Raw genomic sequence first — 26,650 nt, forward strand, 5'->3', positions numbered from 1 at the left:
TAAAGCAAGATTTTGTGAGAAAAAAAACTTCTGTCACTTGAAGCCACGTTGAATGCACTCCAGCGGACAGGAAGTGGATTTGTTGACAGTCGGATTAAATAAAAAAGATGACGTACAAGATATGAAATCAAAATTAGAACATGTGTAGAAGAACAGCTATTCATAGACTTGAAGGTCATAATTTGTAAACGAGTCCATGCCACCAAGTGAAAAGTCAGATTATGGAAAACAGCTATCTAAATTCTGACCCCGGAAATGTTTCCGATAAGGTTTTAAACTGAGGAGCTAAAATAAATATTTGAGTTTCAAAGACGTGTTGTGTAAATAAGACGTACACCTCGACAGGGCACCTTTCAGAAACCACAATAACTTACAAGCCAGATGATGCTTAATCATAAAAAGATTGCAAATCCTGGAAATTAACCAAGTAGAGTGTAGATGGAAACCATGGGGATATTTTTGCTGCGGTGATGTGATTCAAATAGACTGTCATGTCCTATATTTGGCCACATCCCAGTAGCATTGAAGAACATTCTCTGCAGAGCAGTGAAATCATAAAATAACAGAAATTTGAAATATATGACAAAAAAGGGTGGGCATAACAAGCATTGGCAAAGGCAACAGATGTCACCTTTCAGGCCTATTAGTTTTGCAAATAGTTGTTATCGATGCTGTGCATCATCCCAGATGGGCTGTATGACAGAACCACGCATGCTTTTTGCATTCATGCCTTTTAAACGCCGGGCATCAGGATGAACACGTCTTTACTACGCATTCCTTAGGCACGTAATTAGTTACACGACTTGCCTTAAGGGGGTGCTGGACTTTCGATTATTATCATTTACTATTCCAACTCCAGTCTGCGCAACAGTAGGGAAGGGGTTGGACATTAAATCCAACACCACTTCACCAATGCACACTCCTAAAGCAAGTCGTTGTAACGACTTGCATGCTAAAGTAATGCGTGGTAATGACACATTTGTTCTATTACCCGTGCTGGAAAGGCAGAGCGTGATTCTGGCTTATTTTAAAGGATGTTTCCCTCCCAGATGCTGTGCAGAATGGCTGATGAGTAAAGGAAAAAGAAGCGCTATGTCCCATCTGCCTGCCTCATTTTGTAGGTGCATGCAGAATGCATGTGCGTGCCCCTACAAAATGGGTCGGCTTTTTAATTTTTTTTTTAATTATTTAATGATCCAAGTTAGATTAACTAAAAAAAATCTAAAGCAAGTAGCGCAAATGCAGGTTTTTTTTTAGGCGGGTGGGGGAACATGAAGGAGTGGGTTGTAGAAAGCAAACATTGGGCGCTGGTGAGGAAGGAAGCAATACAGATGGAGAAGCAACCCTTAGGATGGGGGTGGTGAGGTGCCGAAGAATTGCAGTGTACAGAGGTGTGGGAAGCACTATGGAGTACAGAGGGAAGCAACAAGGGTGAGAGAGAGGAACATAGATTTCAGGGGAAAGAGAAACACACATGCTAGAGAGCGGAACATAGATTGTTGGGGGTAAGCACATGGGCGAGAAAGCAAAACAGGAGGGGGCAAATCACACGGGTGAGAGAGAGAGATCAACACTGCAGAGGATGGAAGAGCAGTACACGAGGGAGACAGCTGGAAAACACATGCATTTTTGGTGAGGGCTTAAAAAGAAAGAAAAAATAGTTCTTCAAAAGTGAGCATTGGAAGGAGACAAGTAGTGCATCTACGCCCCTGGGTGGGACACGCACAAGACTAGGATGTAAAGTCCACACAAGCTGATGAATAAAAAGCAAGCAAATGAGAGTAACAATAGAGCCAACCAGTAGTAAGCAATGGTCGGGCTCTTTAAATTGACCTTTGGTCTTTTCATTAACAGACAGGTTGGGCTGTCTGGTAGGTGAGAGCTAATAAAAAAATAAAATAATAAACTAAAAATGATCATGACTCTTTTATTTGCCCAGCTATATTACTACTAAGCCGACCCTTCCATGGAACACATTGATAATGACAAGCAGTGATGTATATGGATGGCTACTAGTTGATCTTCTAAGGCATTACAAAATGTGATGGTTCTTCCAAATCAACCTCAGCCCAAGCTCACAGGTCCACTCATTTATGCAACCCATGATATGTACTATAATAAATACTGCTAGGAAAATATACATTTGTGAATTTCTTACTCTTCTATTAGATGTGAGACATTTTGTTTCATTGTTCTTTTTGTTTGGGGTAAGAGACCCAGCTACCATTTTGTGATGTAGGATATTGCGTTGATGACTGATGGAATGTGGATTCTTTCTTCTTTGTATGTGATGCAGCATATTTTAAAGGTGTTGCTGGTGGAGCAGTACCTCCAGCTTCTGTCTCCTAAAATGAATTGTGACTCCATCCTACCCGATGCAAAGCTTTTGAAGGAAGAATTACCGATGACTTGGAAGCTACCGCCTGGAGCACAAATGCGAATCAACCAGCTAACTATCCTGCACTGCCTAGAGGTTATTACTAACATGGTTGACTTTCCACACCCTTCATGGCTTGTCATGGAGTTAGTAATTTATGGATTTCTGTTATTTTACATATGGGAAGGAGAGAAAACACAAAAACTACAACAAATCTCCCCTATAATAACCACCAACAATGTACTGAGTGCCCCTGATGGACACAAGCATTTTGTGCCAGTGGAGACCATGTGTGAACCAGTATCTCTTCTGCAGTTCAATGACATGTTAGTGAGTACATAGGAACCGGACTGGCAGGGTTTTAGCCGTATAGTCAAAAAAACATAGATGATGAGTTAGTTTAGGTATAAACTGCTGAGGCATCTAGAAGTGTTGAAACTGCCAACCAATCACAATGGCACTGGTACACAAATGCAAGCCATCTCCTGTCACACAATTAATTGTACTGTGGGGCCAGGGATTAGGCCCTATATTGAGTACATGCTAAGCAGGGGGACATCAGTCTGACCAAATCAAGTAGGAACACGTCTCCTACTATACAGAAAAAAATATCAAACTGAAGTACCATTAGACTGTGAGACCCCTACGTTATTAATAGACCTACTCCCCCCCCCCCCCCCCCCCAAACACTTTGGATTTAAGCAAGTAGAAAATGCTGAAAACTGGAAGGCCTACTAAGGTTTGGTACCACTTTGGTATTTAGGGTATTATGTTTATTAACCTCTCCCATGCTCATGACGAGCTGAGCTCGTCATGAGCCACGGTTCCCGTGTGCTCATGACGAGCTGAGCTCGTCATGACCTTTAGAACGCTCGGACGCTGGGCAAATTCCCCTGCTGTGCGAACGTTCTAAAGAAACTGGTGTGGTCATGACGAGCTGAGCTAGTCATGAGCACACGACCACCGTGGCTCATGACGAGCTGAGCTCGTCATGATCACCTGGGCGCTGCGCGCGCCCCCCCCCCCACCCCTACCCCCAGCACAGCGGGGGAATGTGGCTAGCAGCCAAGGGGTTAAGGAGGATCCAGCAAGCATAGGGAATGCTAGGGAGGGCTCTGAGTTAATTCCAAACATTCACATCTGTGTGTGCTATGGAGCACAGGGGCCTCTACCCGGCCATAGGGTATGTTGAGATGACACACAATATTTGATGAGGGTACTTATTTGCAAATAATTTTTCCTAAGATGATGTGGTGTAAAATATATATATTTTTAGGTTGTTAACGAGTTCTTTTATTTAGGTGTTTTTTTTAAAAAAGAACCAGCACTGCTGTTGATGGGCGTGCAAGATCCAATGCTACCTGCACACGTTTTGCAGCATTCAGGGAGAGAGTGTTCAGCAAAGACAGGCAGGTGTGGCCTCCAAGAAATCTACTTCAACTGATCTCAAAGCAGACTTAGGACTCGTGAGGCTGTGAGAGAAAGGAAGCAGTGGCATATGCATCTTCTCACATCTGGAGTAATGCCCCTGCTTCTTCCTTGTACATTATTTGACTTCTTGCGCCTGAAGATCCAGGTTTCAGGTGTAAAAGTTGTGCCTGAGACCACGAACTGGACATGCTGCTTCTTTACTTCAGAAGAAGTTTGTCCACCACAAAAAGCGCATCAACATGGCTGTGCGCACCATTCCGGTGAGAGGCAAAGAGCAACTGATAAAGAAAGTGGTCTTAGCACACTACGCCTTCCATAATAGTCTGTGTAAGAATGGCGGCCACAGAAGTAATGAATGTGCAAAGCAACCCAGGGGAGGGAAACATCATTTACTACAAAGTCATTACCACGCATTACGTTTACTATGGGTAACTTACCACGCAAACGTCTTTTCAACGCGGGTGCATTCCACGACCGTCTTTACCACGCAACGATCAATCCTTCCAGTCTTCCTTCGTCCTGCGTGTTCATCATTTAGAAAAAGGAAAAATAAAAAAAGGAGGCTTGAGGGGGCTGGGGGGGGGTCTCCCCCTCAAAATGAACAAGCGGAATGTGTAAAAAAAAAGAAGAAAACTTAGAAAAAAAACGATAATAAGTGTCTCTGGCGATCAAGGAAAGAGCCGACCCAGCGACGTGGCGTGTACGTCATTATAGAAGTCATATCTCTATTTTTAAAGACGTGTTACTTTTGACGCTCGTTTCCGTGAAGGGCTGCTGGTGAAAGGCGTGGAGAGGTGAGATAAGGATCAAAAGTTAAAACTTAAAAAATAAATTAAGCGCATTGTAAATTAAAACAAATTTAAAATTCAAGGTAATATGTAGTATTGGTTTGATATAAACAACAATATTTTAGTTTTGAAAATGTTTTTGTAGCCTATCAGCATCATTATGTAAATTTAGAAGGGACGTAAGAGGTTAGTTAACGTAAAATTTGCGGAGTAGAATCCTGCGTTATCAATTGCTGCGTGGAAAAGACACATGCAAAGTAAAATTTGCGTTTTAAAGCCATGCGTGGTACAGGTAAGCGTTGTATAATCATATATTCACCAGGGGAATGCAGAAGTAACACTGGTGCGGGAACTAATGAGAAAGCAGCTCTGGGATGGTGGGGTTGACTGACATCAAAGAAACAGAGGGAGGGCAAAAGAGACAGGAAAGCAACATGGGGGCGCTTGAGTGGATGGGAGGCAATAGAGAGAAGCACACGTGCAACAGACAGCAAGACGGGAAGATGTACATGAGGGACATAGATCAAAAACCCACACACTCTCATGGAGTGCTTCACACAAAAAAGAGCATGTAGAGCTTGAAAAGCAAGCAATGGAAGCAGCCATGCCAGCCAATCAAAGCAGTAGTTAAGTGGCAATGCTCCTTAGAAGGGACAAGATTGAAAACAAGCATTTGCAATGCAATAGGTCTCGCATTAGGAAAGTTTGAGCTATTGGTATTGTAAATGACATATTTTTTATTTATGTGTTGGTTTTAAAAATAGCGAAATTAATAGCTTTGTCATTTACAATGCCAATAGTTTTAACTTTCACAAATGTGACACCTATAGCTTTTGTAATGCAATATGTGGTGTATTTTCACGCAAATCCAAGAACAGAAGTGAAATATTAACATCTTTTTGTGACATTTATAAGACAGACGTCATCGTTGTTCGAGTACTTTACGCTGGTGTTTGGATTCCTGTAAATCCCCAGTGTTGCAGGGTGCTTAAGAATTTTGTGATCACAGTGGTACTGTATTCCGTGCTGGGGGGTAGGGGAGAGAGAGAGAGAGAGAGAGAGAGAGGGAGGGGAGGAGAGAGAGAGAGAGAGAGAGAGAGAGAGAGAGGGGAGGAGAGAGAGAGAGGGAGGGGGGGAGGGAGAGAGAGAGAGAGAGAGAGAGGGGGGGAGGGAGGGAGCACCAACACGCACATTCCGCTCGCCATCACTATTCATGCACGGCTAAATCGCAACAAACTAAAGTGGGCTCAAGTGCTTGCTAATAATGCATTACCATTTCAGGTACCTGTGAAGACTGGAAGTCTGAGCTGCTGAGCAGAGCCAGATGGAAATCCAACAATCTCTGACTTGGATTACCCTGGCAGGCGGACCGCCCACTGAGCTATCTTACGATCACTGTCAGAGCACAGTGGAGGGACTGGGAAGTGGGGGATTCTTTTCAAAGGCATGCGCTTCTGGCGACGTGTTCACCAAGGAAAAGTAGTAGCAAGTATTAAAACAAGTATCAGTTCTGTTCCTATTGTGAAGCATTTTGATGCCTTCGGGTAAAGTCCGCGCTATATAAAAACGCATTAAATAAATAACTAAATAAACAAGAAGTAACTATAAAACTACCTACGCTTTTGTGGCTAGGCACCGAAACATGGACAGGATAGGCGCGCTACAAAACCTAGCAACCGGAAGTTCGGCAGCGTGAAGCTGGTCGTGGGGCGGGACTTCCGCCTTTTGCGTGAAGCCCCGCCCGCATCCACGGAGTGTCAGAGAGCAGCATTGGTGACGCGGGCGGGGCTCCCATGCCTAAGGGAGAGCCCCGCGGTGGCTGCCGAAGTCAGGAGTGGTGGCGATGCGGTGAGTATGGCTTAGTTGTAAGGGGGGGCGGGGGTGTGTGTGTGTGCAAGGGGGGGTTTGGGGCTGCGGCGGGTGTATGCGTGTGTATGCGTGCGTGTCTGTGTGTGCGTGTCTGTGTGTGTGTGTGCAGGGGGGGCTGCAGCGTGTGTATGTGCATGCGCGCCTGTGTGTGTGCAGGGGGTGGGGGCTGGCTGTGTGTGTGCGCCGTGTTTGCATGCAAGCCAAGCGAAAGCAGGGGCTGTGTGTGCGTGTCTGCGCAAGCGCGTCTGAGAGGCGTGCTCCCGCGGTGAAAACTGAAAGGAAAAGCGCGTGGCACATTGCTGTCCACATTCCCAGATACGGGCAACATAAGGTCTCGAGCAGACTACGCTGCTCGACCTAAAAATGTCGCACCAATAAGAAGCAGGTAAATGAGAGTGACAAGTAAAGCTAACCAATTGTAATCAATTGTGATCCACGAGACCCTGTTTGCTGTTGGTAAGCCACCATTTTCTGACAAGAAAGCACATACCCTTTCTGAGGCTAGGCTTCTTGCAAAAAGAGGATTAAGGGGAAAAGGTAAAGTGCAGAGAACATCCAAATGCAGATGATGAGCTTACGATGAAAATAAAGAAGTGCGATGGCGAATCATAGTGAAGAATTAGTACTGACAAGGTATCAACCATTTCCAAGTTTACTAAATAAAGTGAACACTAGGACTTGAACCCTCTAACTTGACCCTTCATCGTCTGCCTCTCCTAAGGCCCCTAATTTTCTACCTATACACTTGTAAGTATTTGCTTTTCCTTTTTTCATAAAAAAGCACGAAGGATGAAATGCAGAATGGAAAGCTAGACTTTGTAGATAATATAGTTTTGATTTTACATCACAGAAGCAAAATGTTGTCATTTGTATGACCTCAAAGCTTAAATGGTTATTAATATTTTGTTGTTTGCACTCTTTTGCAAAAACCAGCTCTCTACCTGGAGGTGCATGCGCTGATTATTCATTTATCTGTGTACGGGAATGTTCGCATGTTTTGTATCACTTGGTGGTCAATCTCCCGTTTTTCGTTTCGTTCTTTGACCGTGTTTCTTCAGAGAGCTGAAGGTAGTTTCTAAGATGAAGCTTCCATGTAGTGTGTTATTTTGTTGGGGGTGGGGCGAGAATGACTGCGGGGCAATATCTACTTCATGAAGACCCTGTAAAGAAGGATTGATCCGAAATGAAAGTATTTCCAAGTATCTTTATTGGAAGACAAGCAGGTACACCTTATCCTGTCCAGCTGTACTCAATAACTGACTACAGTCCCACCATTCTAGAGTCTAGCTGTAGTGCATCTTCCATAACCATGGTACCAGGAGAATGCACTACTCCCAAGACACTGCATCTTCCCTCTTTACTTTAATGACAAAATTAAAGCAATACACTTTACTTACATTAGCATTTTCAAAACAATTCATTTAATGAAGCAATACACTTTAGGTACATTAGCAATTCAAAACAATTCAATTAATGAAAGACACAATGGTAAACCCACATCTTCCCCCTCAAATCATCGACAAAAAAAAAGGTTTAGGAACAACAGCAAAAATAATTAATGGATACATATTCAATTTTACATCACATAGCTCCTGAGACGAGCAAGAAATTTTATCAGTTAATCTGTGCTTGTGGTGTTTGGATTAAGACTTGAGGATGAGGCAGACAACTGTGTAGGTGGTGCAGAGGCAGAAAATTGTGCAACTTACAATTCAGCTATAGAACCAATTTCATTGTCACTTAACTAATAGATAGAACACTATTCCAACAATTGCCTGGAAGCAAACAATGTATCTTTACCCATCTAGATTCATGCCTAGTTTAATTATCATTCAGTCACCACATTGAAAATGAGCATCTTAGTAGACTGGTTGTTTTCAAAATCATTAACATACACACCAACACAGAATAATGGGCTAACGGGTGGCATGTTTGGAAGCAATATCTAAGACATTGCATTTAAATCGACCCATATCCTATTCCTTATTAGATGTAGCAAATGACTATTCTCATTACTCTTATGTATGATGACAACGTCCAAACTCTAATACATGTCCAAAGTCATAATTTAGACTTATTTCCCATCTATAACAATACCTAAATTGCCTTGATCAACCCAACCCAAGATTGAGTGGCCAACCAAGGCAACATAGAGTTTCCCGATACACTTCCTTCCTTCAAATTAAAAAATTACCTCTATGAACCCAACCATTGGAATCCTTTCTCCAGTAAAGCTAACAAGTTGAATATCAGGAGGCAGCAACTCTTTTCTTAAAGTATCAACAAATAGCTCATTCCAAACCTCATTTTTTATAACTGTGTAGGGTGAGCCTGAATCGAGTATAAAGTTAAGCTGAACTCCCCCTATAACAATGTTACAAATGGGCCCCAACTTTGATCTAGGATTTACATTCGACACCAAATTATCCGTGTTAAAATAATCATCACTGGAAGAATCAGAGCTGTCAACGCTAGCATCATTAGATCCTTCAATACGTTTAACAGACTCTACCCCATTTTTAGGCTTAACCTTACAAGCCTTGGTGAAATGGCCAACTTTACTGCAGTAACTGCATTTACATTTTAAGAATGGACATTTTCTATAATTCGCATAATGCTCACTGTGCCCACATCTATAACAGATATGAATTTTATCAGACATATTTTTAGAGGACACCAGCAAGAATTATCTGATAATATCACAGTGTTACTCTATATCACTTATTCACTGTAAAAAAAAATCCACCAAGCTTGAAGAACTACAGTTGAGGTATGAACATCACTGCGTTAAAATTCACCAAATATAAATAATAATTTCCTAAGTGTGCAGTAAAGATGATATGCAGAAAGGATGATGTAAGTACCATCAATATTCCCCTGCAACTTTTAAAATGTGCGCATCACTGTGCTAAAATGCATTAAAATGGATGAATTCCATCCGCATCACCGTGTTAAACTATTTAAAATAAAATAACAACTTGCAATTTTAAAGTGTTCACATCACTGTATGCGTTAGAATGGATAAATTCCATCCACCTCACCTTTTTAAACTATTTTAAAATATAACGAGTTTCAATTTTTTTAAATCGTGCCCATCACCGTGTTACATGCATTGAAATGAATGAACTTCATCCGCATCATCGTGTCAAATTTATCTAAAATAATAACAACCTTCAGCTTTTAAAGTGTGCACATCACCGTGTTAAAATGCATTAAAAATGGATGAATTTTATCCGCATGTTAAACTATTTAAAATATAACAACGACCTGCAATTTTAAGGTGTGCACATCGTGTTAAAATGCAATGAAATGGATGAACTTTATCTGCGTCGCCGTGTTAAACTATTTAAAATAAAACCACGATCTGCAATTTTTAAAGTGTGCCCATCCCATGTAAAAATGCATTAAAATGTAAAAGTTTCATCTACATCACAGTCTTAACCATTTAAAATATAATAATTTTAAATGAGTTACTCAAAGAGTAATTAAGCACAGTACCATGTGATTCCTAGATGTAATATCTAGTAAATCATACAAATATAATGAACAATCAATATTCACTTGCAATTTCTAAAGTATGCACACCACTGTTTTAAAATGCGTAAAAATTGATGAATTCCATCCGCATCATCGTGTTAAACTATCTAAAATATAATAACAACTTCCAGTTTTAAGGTGTGCTCATCACTGTGCTAAATTGCGTTAAAATCGATAATCTTTATCCAGCTTGCCTTGTTAAACTATTATAAAATATAATAACAACCAGCAATTTTTAAGGTATGCACATCACTGTGTTAAAATTCATTTAAAATGAATACGCTTCATACGCGTCACCGTGTTAAACTTATTTAAAATAATAACAACCTGTAATCCTGAAGTGTGCACATCACTGTTTTAAAGTTCATTGAAATGAATAAATTTCATCCGCATCACCGTGTTAAACTTATCTAAAATAATAACAACTTCCAGTTTTAAGGTGTGCCCATCACTGTGCTAAAATGCGTTACAATTGATAAATTGTATCCAGCTTTCCTGGTTAAACTATTCTAAAATATAATAACAACCAGCAATTTTTAAAGTATACACAACACTGTGTTAAAATGCATTAAAATGAATTAAGTCATCCGCATCACCGTATTAAGCTCATCTAAAATAATAAGGACCTGTTAATTTTTAAAGTGTGCATATCACTGTTGTCAACAGTTCAATAGTTAAGATAACAAACTAACATAAAAGTAGACACAGTTGTTGTCATGAAAGATTAATACGAATTTGACAAATGCCATTTAAAATCTGACTACCAATCCGGTCATAATCTTGCTGCATCAGGTTCGATGAGACACGTAAATTATAAAATAGCGGGACGTAGATCACGTAATACTAGGTGACTACCAGCACAATCATGATGTAAACGTTTGTGGAAAAACAGCAGCAACACGGTTCGATGGACGTCTGAATGGTCAGAGTTTTCCTCATGTAATAATGCCAAGTAAGATAGTTGTGATACTATAACAATTACTTAAACAAATATGCGCCTCAAGCTTATTTAAATACAGAATGTATGTGGAGTGTTCATACACTTTTAAGGAAGTGAAATAGGCTTTTAACTAATGTTTTATATTCTAAGCAAAGTGTTACTAATCTTCCACACTTCCACTATGAGCTACATCATGTAGAATATGTAATTTTAACAACTTAAATTCTACTTCCATTAATCTACAATTGTTACCATCGATGTGCAATTATCCAAAGTGTGCACGTCACTGCAGGTGTATAAAGTGTGCACGTCACTGAAATCACACCATGAACTCAAAGAGACGTGCCGATACTGCTTGGTGTGCACATCACCGCATATTAAGGAAGGAATAAAAATGTTCCATCCAATGTTCTTTCCTTTTATTTTCAAATAAGTAACAAGTACCTTCCAATGTGGCCAAAAATGGAAATCTAGAATTTCTGTAATGAAGTTGACGAAAACAGCTGATATCTTGAAGTATCGAGCGCGATGAAACTGACACAAAAACAAAATGGAGGCACGTTGCGTGACCCCGTCACGTGATGTCACACGTTTGCGTGATGTAAGCTGCTCCGTGAATGTGCCTCGTCGTCTCACAGCATTCTGAGATGGACATCATGCAAGTGAGATTATGCAGCATTCACAGTGCGGGTGTGAATCCCCATGAAGGAACGCTCACCGCGTTCAAATAATGCGGAGAAGGATAACCGAATACAGTGCAGGTACTGCTGATTAAGTACACATGAGATTCAAGCAAAGTGAGTCAAATCTTTATCCAAATCGTAAAGTTCTCAAACCGGCAAATATATTTTCCTTTGTGCTGTATGCACAGTTCCATTACTTAAATTGCTTATTTCATCTCTATTCAAATTCATCACAGGGAGAACGCGCTGCATCTCTGCGCGGACATGGCTCCCGCTCCAGAACACTCACCACGTTTGAAGGAAGCACAACAGTAATTGAGGTACCGTTGCTGTAGATCAAGCGTTGTTATGGATTGAACAGTAACGAGATTTAGCTATATCTAGATCATAGGCTTCCGATTAAATTCCAACGTTGAACAAAATGAATCTCATGCCACTCGTACAGTTTCAGAATACTTCAATCAATATCCTCGTACTCTATGCTCCAAGCTCAATTGCATAGAACGATTTTACTTGACTTTAGTTTAAAGTTTCTTCACTGCATTAAAATTCCAACCACAACTCGGTATGCTGCACACAGTCTCATTCGTGATGTTAAAATTAAATAAAATGTCAATTCCACACGCTAGTTATTCCAGATATTTTCCAAAAAGTTAATATTAAAAAAAAATAGTCTCCCCTTTTTTTTTTTTACTCACAATGTACGACAGTTTCCAGATAGATTCTTCATGCTTAGTAATGCAAAGCTTCTTTTTTAAAAAAAAAAAAACCACATGCGAATCACTGTAACAGTCTTGTAATTATTCCTCTGAGTAAATTTGTCAAATTCGCGCACTTCACGTCCTTTCAATGCTTCTCATAAAAGTTAATAAGGAACGAATGAAATGAAAAGTATTCCTCTTTACTCACGAAATCTGTGTCGTACAGAGAGGTTCTTCAAGTAATATTAAATAATACCTTCTTTTCAAAACCAGGAAGGTGTTAATATCAAAATAGTTAGACCAATAATGTAAAACGCGAATAAAAAAATAAATCCTTGCGTAGGTTCTTCAATCTTCCTGCTTGCCGCAATCCAATCCAATCCAAAATGTAAAGAAGGATTGATCCGAAATGAAAGTATTTCCAAGTATCTTTATTGGAAGACAAGCAGGTACACCTTATCCTGTCCAGCTGTACTCAATAACTGACTACAGTCCCACCATTCTAGAGTCTAGCTGTAGTGCATCTTCCATCACCATGGTACCAGGAGAATGCACTACACCCAAGACACCACAGACCCCATTTGTTCCCATATATGTCAATAGATTAGGACAGGTTGAGAGCGGAATCATCTGAAATGAAAAGGATTCTCGAATTCATTCTAGACCAATCATGTAGGCCCCAAAACAATGGCTGCTATTTATTTATTTATTTTTAACATTTGTTAAGCGCGAACAATTGCCCGCAGGCGTCTCGGCGCTGTACTTTGTATGCTCTCCTGTGCGGTCTTACGAGGTTAGAGGTTGAATAGCCATGTCTTTAGTTTCTTTCTGAAGGACATAAGATTTGGGCTGGATCTTATGGATTGCGGGAGTGTGTTCCACAGTTTTGGGGCGGCAACTAGGAAACGTCTGTCTCCCCAGTTAACCAACTTAGTTTGTGGTATAACCAAATCGTTCAGTTTGGCTGAACGAAGTGTCCGAGAAGGAGTATAATGGGACAAGATGGTTTATCAGGAACTGAGGTGCTTGGTGATGTAACGATTTATAGACAATGCACAGTGTCTTGAATTTTATTCTGTTCCTGATAGGGATCCAGTGAAAACTTCTCAGCGTCTGTTATTGGCATGAATTTGGGAATATCTGAGAGCAGTCTGGCTGCTGCATTTTGGACTCTCTGCATTTTCTTGATTACCCTGACTTGGGCATTGGCAAATAGGCCGTTGCAGTAGTCTAATGCAGACAGGACAAGGGCGCTGACCAGTGTCTTGCCTACATTTTTGGGAAGAAAGGGAAGGATTTTCCTAACCAAGCGTAGTTTATAAAACGCTGTGGTGGCCGTCTGGTGCGGGAGCTACTCAGCTGTGCAGTAAAGATTATGTAAGGATACTGTAGACAAGTTCCGTAGGTGCACTTGTTGAGCTGCAATACCTCAGTGATGGAACACAAATTAGGTGCTGCAAAACTGACCTGAAATCAAAGCAAACCGCAATAACCGTATGGATGTAAATGATCCAGTAAGGCGCAACATGGCAGACCCATGAAAAAACAAAGCTGACCTGACACAAACCTAATTTGTGAAGGGTGTTTTTGAGCCAGGTTTTTAAACCGGACTTTTAAGGACCCCACTAGCATTAGCCTGACAACTTATGCAAGCGTTGGCAAAGCCAATAGGCCTTGCCTTCTCAAGATTCACTTGCTTTGTCAATTTTGTTTAGTCATGTTGTACATCAGCACGTCTGAAAGTAAAAATAAATGAAGCGCTATGACGTGGCCAGTACTGATTGCACCTTAGCACTTAAAAAAAAAAAAAAACACTTTCAACGCTGCTGTACAGCATGGCTAAAAAAACAATGACTAAGCCAGTAGATCTCGTATCAGTGAGTTGGCTCTGCCAGTGTTTGTTATGAGAAAATTGTGACTCCTTTTTATGTCTATCAATTAATTAATCCATTACCCTGCTTCACCTTACCCCTTGAAAGAGGAGAGGAACCATTTATTCAACCCGTCATATGGACCATCAGCCCGTAGAACAGTTTTCTAGAGCATAGAAAGGCAAGGCGGTGCAGAAGAGGACCCCTTCTTGGTTGATAGTGTTCTACATTCCAATAGGCTATGCACAGACCATGAAGCAACCCCTTGGAGGCCTGCAGGTGTAACTGACCAGAGCCACAGAATCTATGACCGCATAGGTATGAGAAATACTGGGATTAGACACTTATCCGGTAAATTTTCTGATCCTGGGAGAAGGCCACTTTGTCCGTGCAGTCCTACTGGACTTTCTAGTTTGAGTCCACTCCCCAGACCACCCACCTTTTGGAGGTACGGCTATACAATCTGTTCTACTGTTGAGGAACCTTCAGGTGGTGGTATCCATCTGAAGAACAAGGTACTTAATTTTGGTAAAGCTCTTTCTGGTGGATACTTTGTCTAACTGTAGATTCATCACTGTCCTCCCTCCTCCCAGTTTTTATGGAGTGATTCTTTAATATCTTATTAAGGTCCCAAGTTGGAAATCTGCACACTGTCGTCAAAATATGCTATGCACTAGCCATGAAAGAACCCCTTGAAGTCCTACAGTCTTATTTGACCATAGCCAAGGCTACTATCACAGCATTGGCTCGAGGAGTACTGGTTTTTAGACACCTGCAAGGCTGCAGCTTGGGCCTCTAGGTTCATTAGTGGTACTGTCTAGCTAACAACATACTTATCTTAAATTATGCTCTTTCCGGTGGATACTTTGTCTAACTATGGATTCATCACTGTCCTCCCAGTTGTCTGGAGTGACTCTTTAATATCTTAATTAATTTTCAAGTTGGAAATAAGCAAACTGTCATCAGCAATTTATTTGAAGAGCTCCATGTCTGGGGCGGCGGAAGGAGTGGTAAGCATGCATGGGTGCCGCTTACATGCAGCTTTGATCCATCACTTCCAAACTCTCGCCCTTTGATTTCACTAAAGATGACATGGTCTTTGTGAACAAAAGCTAACCCTCTGCCTGATGTCCGGTTTTTCTGCATGTTACAGCCGGGAGGATTTGGCTACAGTGGATGATAAGTCTGTGAGTTAGGTTGCTGTAAAGGCAAGACAATTGGGGAGGGGGAAGAGAACCTGATGAGTTGGTCTTGAGTCTAACAGCAAATTAAAGATTGAGAAGGGTTGGAGTGATGCAGTTTTCAGTGCTATAAACACTGATGATGCATTCATTTAAAAATATGGAAAAATCATATCTCACTGTTATTTGTCTGTAGCACAGCATTTACATTAGCCAGTAAGAAAAAAGCTGTAGAAAACCAGCAGCATCAAATAGTTTTTTTTAATAGATTATTTTTAATCATTGTTTTGCTGCAGTTCCAGGAATTACACCCTGCATAACCGTGATGTTATTGTGGTCAAATATAGGACCATGAGGTTTGCTTGTGTTCTAATCTCTTGTGTCCTGATGAATAGTAGGCAAACCAAAATTCTTCTTTAGTAGCTTATATTGTTTTTGACATTTGTTTTCAGAAACCCATTAATACCATTTCATTGCCTTGTCTCCTGATCTAGAATCCTTCTGATCCAGTGTATTTCTACATTGGCATAGTACTGATCCTGCAAGGAATTTACGTAGCTTCTTTGTTTGTCACAAGCTGGATTTTGAGTGGGTCCTGGTATGCAGGACTTCTCGCTGCAGCATGGTTTGGTATCAACAGGTAAGAAACTAATTGTGATATCTTCTATTAATCTATTTTACAGCCAAAATACTTCTTTTTACTTATCAGTATCTGAAGTCTTATTAATTTCAGTGATACTAGATATTGTTTTTCTATTATTATATTATTATATTGCCAAATTAGCATGAACAAAGCTCTAAGACAACTCACTTAACAGAGGCTGGTACTGTTAAAAGATATAGTACCCTTTTTAGGGCTCGCGCCTAGTGTTGCAGTGCCAGCACTGCTCGCGCAGCGCCATACTTCATATAGGGGCTGCAGAAAGCTGACCACACACTCGTGCTTTTGTTTTCGTCAGCTGCTATTGGCTTTTGTGTGCGTCTTTGTAGACAGCACACCATTGGGAAAGCTGTGTGCATATCCCAGCTTCTCTAGAAATGTACTCGCCCATTTCCCAATGGTGTCTGTTACGCGCAGCAGCGGCATCTGAGACATTAGCGTGCGTTCGCTGTGCTGCCGTGCTCCATAGCCTCCCCACTCCTCTGTGGTGCGCGCGCAACACTGGTTGGATATCTGCTTTGGGATTCACATGTTGCTTTCAGTTTCACAAATCTTCGAATTTGATTCTTTGATGTGTGCCTTCTTTGGTTTTTGTGGCGTTTGCATTTCTACCGCATCTCGCCCAATAGCTTTTTAGTAGGCAGCTGTTATATCTTATGCCACTTTCACTTACTGGGCCTTGGCGCTTCGGTTTGGGTTTTGAGGTTCTAAATCTTTACAGCGCTTTCGTTTGAGCAACACCAGGCATTGTAGCAAGTCGATTCATGTTATGGTCATGGTTGGGGTTCTACTGTGTGTGGCTTCATCTAGTTTCACATCGCTTCCATATTAACACAGCACTACGTTTTAATGTGCTAATGCCCGCGCACACCTATTCCTTGGGTTGCCATGGCAATTTCTTCACACTTGGCGTCTAGGTGCAGCCCGGAAATAAAGTAAAGAGGGAGATGAAAAACAGTGAGGACAGTCGGTATATACGAAGCACACCAATGCAAATAATACCACAGCGAGGCTAACCCAGGAGTCGTTATGGGAAATATTCTCATACATGGCATCTTGCCAAAGCCTGGTAATAAAGTACAAGTGGGACAAAGAACAGCACGCACAGTCATGAAATACTGAGCATGCAGTGCCTACTATGAACAGAGCAAGGGTCCCCCCACAAGGCTTTTATGGAAACATTGGAATGAATTCAAAAGTTGTGATAGTGCACAACATGTGCAGTGATATGTGGTCCACCTGTTGTAGAGCATTTTAGGACCCTAGTGTAATTTTCCCGATTCATGCCCTTATATAGGTATAAATCACCATAACCGTTATTAGGCATAGAAATCATAACCATATTAAGACATAGCTCAGGCAGTTCAAATACGGCATGCCTACTTTAACTAGTTCCGAAAATCCACAACGATTTCTTGGAAAAACCCGCCTTCAGCAGTCAGGGTCCTCCCCTTGCTTGAATATTGATTTATCCAAGAACAAAGAACTGAGTCTTTGATGACGTTATTATGTCCAACCTTACGTCAAACTCGGCACCTTCAAGGTATAAGTATGCCCACACTTGCCCAGGCAAGAATTCTTGGATAGATTCCTGGCAAAGAATACTGAAGTGCACCTGGGTAGGTGTATTTTAGAAGCACCAGTTGAGTACTTTTAGTCTTTATTTATTCATGTATGTATTTTATGGCTTAGAAACCATACCATGCTTTTACAGTATTATTTCATAATACTCTTCGTACTATACGCATTGTACTTCGCAACCAGTATTACGATTGTAGCAGTTCATTTCTTCTGCATGAGAAAGAAGACTGTTCAATAAATACTTTTATTGAAAAACGCCTGTCTCTCTATTTCTCTGCACCTCTGGTGAAACGAAGCATGCACGATTGACTGAGTGAAATAACTATCTATTGTTTCCGCGACTCTAGAGATTTATTTCTTATTCTTGGGAAACAAAGTTGTCATGTTTATGCGGTTGTCAGAAACTAATCCCTTCTTGTTTATTCAAGAACGTTTCTAGTGACCTCTGAGCTAGCTGGCACTCACAATTAAGACTAATATATTCGATAGAGACCTAGTTGACCTAAGTCCTACGTCAAATCTATATTGTATATTATTCCAATGCGCAGAGCCTATTGGGAATATAGGAACTACACTACACACCTAATAGTGAGAAGCTAAAATCCGTGCATGACCGCTCCGTTTATGAGCTTCCCTATTAAATACAATTTTAAAATTACTCTCAACGCGAAATAACCAACTGGTTAAAAACATACCAAGCTATTTTAAAGCCTCTTCAGATATACAACTATATATACGTAGTTACATTTGCATGGCACCAAGGCAACTTTAGCTACATGTCTGCCTGTTATTTTTTAAACACCTTGCGATGTCCTACAAGCAGGGTTTGTTTGTTTATCAGCCTATGGACGCAGGGAATAGTTCATAATTACTATAATGTACGGCATGCAGCTTACACATTAATTGATGGAATATAGGGAAGTGTGTATTTTTTTGGTGTTTCATATCTAGGCTGCATGTATGTGTCCATCCCGGTAGAGCCGCTAAATAAAGTGCTGTTCGCATGATGCTAAATGCTGGAAATACCTTGGTGGGGAGTGGGGCACCGCGCGTACATGGTGGATTCTAACACGGTAGCGCTAACAAAGAACACAGCTATGGCCACATAGGGTGTGTTTATGAAGCCGTATGCAATTTATAATTTATACAAAAGTTGTAATCCACCTTTAAGGCATCCTCAAGACGTTTGTAATATAAAAGTTACCATCTGTTAAATGTTTGCCTAACTAGATACTTCCCATGGGGCATACACAAGCCCTCCAGCACTTTTACTGTCTGACCTGCAAGTCTCTGAATGTTATCTATAACACCATCTGTTGTTCCTCGTAAATTAACCCCTAAAAGCAAAGTGGTCTGGTTTGTAGACCACATGCTGCGACTTTTTTCATGTCTGTGAAACCTTTATTTTAAGAATTGCAAACAAGGGAACGGCAGACTGGAAGCAGACTTGATTAGTACTCACCTGTGGCTACGCGCTATTGCATTGTGGAAACCTATTACAAGCATGCATTAAAATATAATATTTACTGGCAGGAATTTGGGGCAGCTCACTGCAAAACAGATACCACCAGTTGTAATGTTCCAAATATGCAATGGCGTTTATTAAGAAGCACTACCTATTAATGTACTAATGCCCATGCATAACTATTCCTTGGATTGCCATGGCAACTCCTTTACACTTGGCTTTTGGGTGAAGCCTGGCAATAAAGTGGGGGGGTAAGAGGGGGGGGGGATGGAAAACCAGCGCAAATAGTCAGTACATACCAAGCACATTAGTGCCAATAATTACACCTGTCACAAATGCAATAAAACCTAAATCTAAAGATAATTCACTAACTTTTGTAATAAAAATGTATTTTTACCTGCATACTGCACATGTGTGATAAGCATTAAAAATGAAACATTTGTATTGCGTCTATTACTATACACACACCACATAACTATAACACACTCAATAGGCATAGAATACACTTTACAGTACTTTAAAACAAATTACAAATTCCTACACCTCTATATAATACTACAGCTGCTTCTCTACAGCAACTAACATCCAAATTATTACAATCTTAGTAATGATACAGATGCTTTTATCATTACAATAACTGTTCATCCCAAATACGCAAACACTGCACACTACTGCTACCTACTCCTCTTGCTACCACCACTACCACTTTCTTTACAGTTCAAAATACACATACTTAGTGTACTACAAAACCTGCACCTATATATCTTTACATACATACTCTAAACTGAAAACAAACCAATATAGCCGTATTATATTTACAATACCAATAACTCTTAACTCTAACTAATGTGAGACCTGTTGCATTGTAACTGTTTGTTATTGTTATGTATTACTGATAAATGTGTGCTTGATAGTGTTTCAGTTATAATGTATGCATTTTACATAAGTAATATATTTAATAAATGTACATAAAAACGTATTCCGCTCCTAAATGAGCTCGTTACACATTGTATTGTACATTGTGCCAGCACTCGTCTTTGAAATTAACACCTCAATTAGCCATCATGCAAATCTGAATTGCAATGCTGAATGGAGATGCTGATTCTGTTCGGTCTTTTTCTAGTGCAGATACCACACGAATGCATGACTCAATTCCTTTGAGGGAAAATTGGGCTCTGCCATATTTTGCATTTCAAGTTGCAGCTCTTACTGGATATTTGAAAAACAACATAAACCCAGCAACAGAGGTAGGAAGTGCCTATTATCTAATGTTCTTTTATGATTTAATAATGCATTTAGACTGGATTGATGACTAATATGAGCAGTAAATTAATATTCAAATTTCAGTTCTCTTTCTTAGTCATTTTGTATGTTGCCCAAGAAATTTTTTGACGTCAGTTACCTACCGAGAAATTTCCTTGTTAAACAGGAGTGAATTGATGAAAATATGCGATGCAATAAAGAAGAGACTACTCGTGTTCTGATTTCAGAAAAGTATGTTTTTCTTACTTCCCAGTCCCTTCTTTGCTAAGTTGTTTGCCTTGGCAAAGCATGTATTTTATACACTGCATACCTCAATATTCCTAGCAGTCTGCACCCATTTCTCTTTAATTCCCAAACCATAAGAATATGGTACCACACAGTGCTGGGGATTGGAATGTTATGTAAAATAGATTTTAAAAAAACAAAAAAAAAACCTATGGCTGTGTGCCGGCACAGCTTTGTACGCATACCTTCTATTTTTGTGCAGTTTTCTATAGCACAAACTTGACCCAAGGGCATTAGAGTGCTTTATATGACGACCAGTTTGCCTTGCACACTGTTTTAGACACTGGGAGATTACATGATTTGACCAGAATCACAAGATCGAGATCTCGCTCTCGCTCTCTCTCCCCCTCTCTCCCTCTCCCCATCTCTCCCTCTCCCCATCTCTCCCTCTCCCCCTCTCTCCCTCTCTTCTTTGGTATTTGTGTGGATATGCACAATTTGGTACACCGTTATCGCCACCTTCTGTTCCTATACAGTTGGGGATGTAAGGTCGATGTGCCCTTCTGGATTGCACTACTGTTGACGCTCGTCTTATGTCTCTCTCTTCAAGGGTTTTCATGTTAGGCGAGCCTTTTGGTTCGCTCTAATTGTCTATATATTTTCTGAGGACATTTCTAGCTCCCCTTTGGGTTCCTCAAGACATCTTGTCTCCTGTTCTGTCACTTTTTGTTTGCCTTTCAAGTGCTTCATTTCTTACTTGAAAGTGTGTTTTATGAAGTGGAATGTTTATCCACATCTGGGTGGAACACTTTATCCCCTTGCTAGGATGGTCATCTTCTGTGCCAAACATTCTGTTCTTTCTGATTTATTTTGTGTTTGCTGAACTCCTTTCCAGATCAGCTTTCTAGTGTATATCTGTTTTTTCGGTCTTCCTTTGACAGACCGCTATTACAATACCATTCCTTTTTTACCCTGAGAATCCTATACCTAAGTTTCCTTCATCTGTTACTGACTTGCCTTCTCTTCTGAGTGGCTGACAGTTGTATTCGGGTAAACTTATCCTTTCTCCATGGAGTTCTTTGTTCTTACTGCCAGGGGATTATTTTCTTTCCCTGTGGTCTAACCACAGTGTCCACAACATACTATGGACCCTATGCTAGGCCTGTCATCACTTTTCACCGGCTGGTTGTCTCTGAGAACTTTAATTGACTTAGTTCACAGACCCACCTTCGGGTGTGTTATGGCTTTCGTATTTGAGTCACAAGGTAAGGAATCTGCGGCTAGATGTCTCTATCAGATGGTTAAGTTACTTACCTTAAACACTATAGCTGGTTGAGACATGGTCTAGCCTCACTCAGATTCCTTACAGCACATTCCTTTCTTCCCACTCTGCGGACTTTCTCAAGTATGAGGTTCTCCATTCCATGGACCTTACACGTTATTCGCTGTGTAATCTGCTGCCCTGGTTTTCACCAGTGCTGATAGTTCTCTAGTGATCTGCTTCCAGCGGTTCTTCGTTGTGTGTGCTTCGGCCCTGGTTTTTACTGGTGTTGATTGTTTTCCAATCTTCTGCTTACACAATCAGGTTGCTTATTGGATTTTTAAACAATATAATGATAATAATAATAATAATAATAATAACCAAATGAGATGCCTTCCAATTTCTTTAGAAAATATCTTTTTTGGCATACTGTTTCGATGGCCAGTTTCTCTGGGGGCTCCGCGTTCTGGAGAGGAAGTGTTCACAGAAGAAACTGACGTCAGCACATTGGTGGTGGCTTATAGGGACTCTGTTGACGTCATATCTGGAGACGACGTCAGTGTGGAGTCGCATGGCACCCTCCACCGGTGCGTAGAGGTATTGCTGAGAAAGTTTTCTGGATCCAGTCTGGCGCCTGGGGAGAATTCAATAAGTAAGGAATCTGTGGTTAGACCATGTCTCTACCAGATAAAGCTTTACCGTAGATAATTTGCTTATCCATATATATCTGCTTTACAATGGGGATATCCTAGAGAATAAGACCTGTAAGTGCATGGATAATCAGCAATATTCAGTTAGGGCCTGCAAAAGACAATGCAAAAATCCAAAAGCAATAAATCTAGAACAATCACAATTTGTGATCTTTTACCTGAATGTATGTAACTTTGGTCTTTGCTAGGGTCTTTTTGTAGAGCTTGAATGTCCTGTCAACACAGGCTTTGGCATTTCTGTGAAAAATTCCCTTGTCTTGCTTCACCAGGGTGCTGTAACAATACAGGAAGAAAAGAATTAATGTCTTCATGTCACCTGTTGAAAATAATATTTTTAAACCTCGAAATGCATATTATTTAGGCCACTACAAAGCCTGATTTTTCCCTGAAGTATGAAGCTTTTCTCTATTATATTTCACAGGACTATCTATGATGGTTAGGGTGGATTTAAACTTTCTGTGGATCTTTCTCGTGTCCTGATTGACATGGCAGAGGTCTAGGGGAGAGAAAAACACATGTAATTTCAGATAATAATCAAGTATTGTTTCTTTTGTACACCAAAGGAAATAGAAAAAAAAAACTGAAAGCGAACTCAGTCCATTATCATTTTTTAGGTCTCGGCTAAACGCGCGGAAGCGCGTTGTCGCCGAGAACTTATTGTTAGCGAGTGTGCTTCCCAGGAGACACTCCTGGCCGCGCGCATTGCCTTGGAGGGCGATTTGAAACGCGCACGCGCTCGCTGTGGGCAGCTGCTGTCGTGCATTCACACAGACACAAACCAGCGCCCATGCACACACTTGCTCATACAGTGCCATGCTTCAAGGAAGTAAAAATAATGTGGACAGAACGAATAAAAAGAAGTTAAACATGAATGCTAAAGCTGTGATGGGCACTAAAAATCGAAAAGCTTAAATCAGATGTGTGAAATAATAACGTACCGAAAAAACCCTGAAAAATAACATGTGCATGAAAGCCAAAAAATGAAAAGCAAGTGTTTACCTGTGGATGCAGTCCGTGCGAAGCATTAATACAAATGTTTACATGCTGGCTTATGTGTTTAATCAAACGGAGAAGAGAGGATAAAAGCACAGTGCTAGTGCAATGAGTGAAACAAAACTGCTATATATGTCCTCCTAGATCCAACACACGGTCTTACATCGTAGGTGCCAAGAAATATATCAGAGTACCTACATACTGCATCCGGCCGTGAAGGGCATTTACACTACGGAAGGGAGAATGCAGAGTAGTGAGTGCTGAGTAGTGAGTAGTGAGTGCAGAGTAGTGAGTAGTGAGTGCAGAGTAGTGAGTAGTGAGTGCAGAGTAGTGAGTAGTGAGTTCAGAGAAGTGAGTGCAGAGTAGTGAGTAGTGAGTGCAGAGTAGTGAGTGCAGAGTAGTGAGTGCAGAGTAGTGAGTGCAGAGTAGTGAGTGCAGAGTAGTGAGTGCAGAGTAGTGAGTGCAGAGTAGTGAGTGCAGAGTAGTGAGTGCAGAGTAGTGAGTGCAGAGTAGTGAGTGCAGAGTAGTGAGTAATGAGTGCAGAGTAGTGTTTAGTGAGTGCAGAGTAGTGTTTAGTGAGTGCAGAGTAGTGAGTGCAGAGTAATGAGTGCAGAGTAGTGAGTAGTGAGTGCAGAGTAGTGAGTAGTGAGTGCAGAGTAGTGAGTAGTGAGTGCAGAGTAGTGAGTAGTGAGTGCAGAGTAGTGAGTGCAGAGTAGTGAGTGCAGAGTAGTGAGTGCAGAGTAGTGAGTGCAGAGTAGTGAGTAGTGAGTGCAGAGTAGTGAGTAGTGAGTGCAGAGTAGTGAGTGCAGAGTAGTGAGTAGTGAGTGCAGAGTAGTGAGTAGTGAGTGCAGAGAGTAGTGAGTAGTGAGTGCAGAGAGTGCAGAGTAGTGAGTGCAGATAGTGAGTGCAGAGTAGTGAGTGCAGAGTAGTGAGTGCAGAGTAGTGAGTGCAGAGTAGTGAGTGCAGAGTAGTGAGTGCAGAGTAGTGAGTGCAGAGTAGTGAGTGCAGAGTAGTGAGTGCAGAGTAGTGAGTGCAGAGTAGTGAGTGCAGAGTAGTGAGTGCAGAGTAGTGAGTGCAGAGTAATGAGTGCAGAGTGCAGAGTAGTGAGTGCAGAGTGCAGAGTAGTGAGTGCAGAGTGCAGAGTAGTGAGTGCAGAGTGCAGAGTAGTGAGTGCAGAGTGCAGAGTAGTGAGTGCAGAGTGCAGAGTAGTGAGTGCAGAGTGCAGAGTAGTGAGTGCAGAGTGCAGAGTAGTGAGTGCAGAGTGCAGAGTAGTGAGTGCAGAGTAGTGAGTGCAGAGTAGTGAGTGCAGAGTAGTGAGTGCAGAGTAGTGAGTGCAGAGTAGTGAGTGCAGAGTAGTGAGTGCAGAGTAGTGAGTGCAGAGTAGTGAGTGCAGAGTAGTGAGTGCAGAGTAGTGAGTGCAGAGTGCAGAGTAGTGAGTGCAGAGTGCAGAGTGCAGAGTAGTGAGTGCAGAGTGCAGAGTGCAGAGTAGTGAGTGCAGAGTGCAGAGTGCAGAGTAGTGAGTGCAGAGTGCAGAGTAGTGAGTGCAGAGTGCAGAGTAGTGAGTGCAGAGTGCAGAGTAGTGAGTGCAGAGTGCAGAGTAGTGAGTGCAGAGTGCAGAGTAGTGAGTGCAGAGTGCAGAGTAGTGAGTGCAGAGTGCAGAGTAGTGAGTGCAGAGTAGTGTGTAGTGAGTAGTGAGTGCAGAGTGCAGAGTAGTGAGTGCAGAGTGCAGAGTGCAGAGTAGTGAGTGCAGAGTGCAGAGTGCAGAGTAGTGAGTGCAGAGTGCAGAGTGCAGAGTAGTGAGTGCAGAGTGCAGAGTGCAGAGTAGTGAGTGCAGAGTGCAGAGTAGTGAGTGCAGAGTGCAGAGTAGTGAGTGCAGAGTGCAGAGTGCAGAGTAGTGAGTGCAGAGTGCAGAGTAGTGAGTGCAGAGTGCAGAGTAGTGAGTGCAGAGTGCAGAGTGCAGAGTAGTGAGTGCAGAGTGCAGAGTGCAGAGTAGTGAGTGCAGAGTGCAGAGTGCAGAGTAGTGAGTGCAGAGTGCAGAGTGCAGAGTAGTGAGTGCAGAGTGCAGAGTGCAGAGTAGTGAGTGCAGAGTGCAGAGTAGTGAGTGCAGAGTGCAGAGTAGTGAGTGCAGAGTGCAGAGTAGTGAGTGCAGAGTGCAGAGTGCAGAGTAGTGAGTGCAGAGTGCAGAGTGCAGAGTAGTGAGTGCAGAGTGCAGAGTAGTGAGTGCAGAGTGCAGAGTAGTGAGTGCAGAGTGCAGAGTAGTGAGTGCAGAGTGCAGAGTAGTGAGTGCAGAGTGCAGAGTAGTGAGTGCAGAGTGCAGAGTAGTGAGTGCAGAGTGCAGAGTAGTGAGTGCAGAGTGCAGAGTAGTGAGTGCAGAGTAGTGTGTAGTGAGTAGTGAGTGCAGAGTGCAGAGTAGTGAGTGCAGAGTGCAGAGTGCAGAGTAGTGAGTGCAGAGTGCAGAGTGCAGAGTAGTGAGTGCAGAGTGCAGAGTGCAGAGTAGTGAGTGCAGAGTGCAGAGTGCAGAGTAGTGAGTGCAGAGTGCAGAGTGCAGAGTAGTGAGTGCAGAGTGCAGAGTGCAGAGTAGTGAGTGCAGAGTGCAGAGTGCAGAGTAGTGAGTGCAGAGTGCAGAGTAGTGAGTGCAGAGTGCAGAGTAGTGAGTGCAGAGTAGTGAGTGCAGAGTGCAGAGTAGTGAGTGCAGAGTAGTGAGTGCAGAGTAGTGAGTGCAGAGTAGTGTTTAGTGAGTAGTGAGTGCAGAGTAGTGAGTGCAGAGTAGTGAGTGCAGAGTAGTGTTTAGTGAGTAGTGAGTGCAGAGTAGTGAGTGCAGAGTAGTGAGTGCAGAGTAGTGAGTGCAGAGTAGTGAGTGCAGAGTAGTGAGTGCAGGGTAGTGAGTGCAGAGTGAGTGTGCAGAGTGAGTGTGCAGAATGCAGAGTAGTGAGTGCAGAGTGAGTGTGCAGAATGCAAAGTAGTGAGTGCAGAGTGAGTGTGCAGAATGCAGAGTAGTGAGTGCAGAGTAGTGAGTGCAGAGTAGTGAGTGCTGTTGAGTGCAGAGTGCTGTGTATTGGCAATGTAAATGACAGTGCCATTTATTTATGATTTAAAGAAAAAAAAGAAATGTC

The 26,650-nt window shown here is 41.7% G+C and overlaps 1 protein-coding gene across 3 annotated transcripts in view; it reads left to right on the forward strand.

Annotated features, from left to right (window-relative positions):
- Window positions 1–26,650, forward strand: part of DPY19L4 (dpy-19 like 4) — a 617,659-nt gene that overhangs the window by 168,332 nt on the left and 422,677 nt on the right. For all 3 annotated transcript variants that reach the window (XR_015309916.1, XR_015309917.1, XM_086966015.1), the window contains exons 6-7: window positions 15,873–16,018; window positions 20,209–20,332. Coding sequence is in view for 1 of the 3 variants with exons in the window: in XM_086966015.1 (XP_086822141.1) it covers window positions 15,873–16,018; window positions 20,209–20,332 (270 nt within the window). In the remaining 2 variants the exon portion in view is untranslated. The remainder of the gene's footprint in view (window positions 1–15,872; window positions 16,019–20,208; window positions 20,333–26,650) is intronic.

Source organism: Lissotriton vulgaris, chromosome 4_1 (assembly GCF_964263255.1).
Source record: "Lissotriton vulgaris chromosome 4_1, aLisVul1.2, whole genome shotgun sequence".
Classification (NCBI taxonomy): domain Eukaryota; kingdom Metazoa; phylum Chordata; class Amphibia; order Caudata; family Salamandridae; genus Lissotriton; species Lissotriton vulgaris.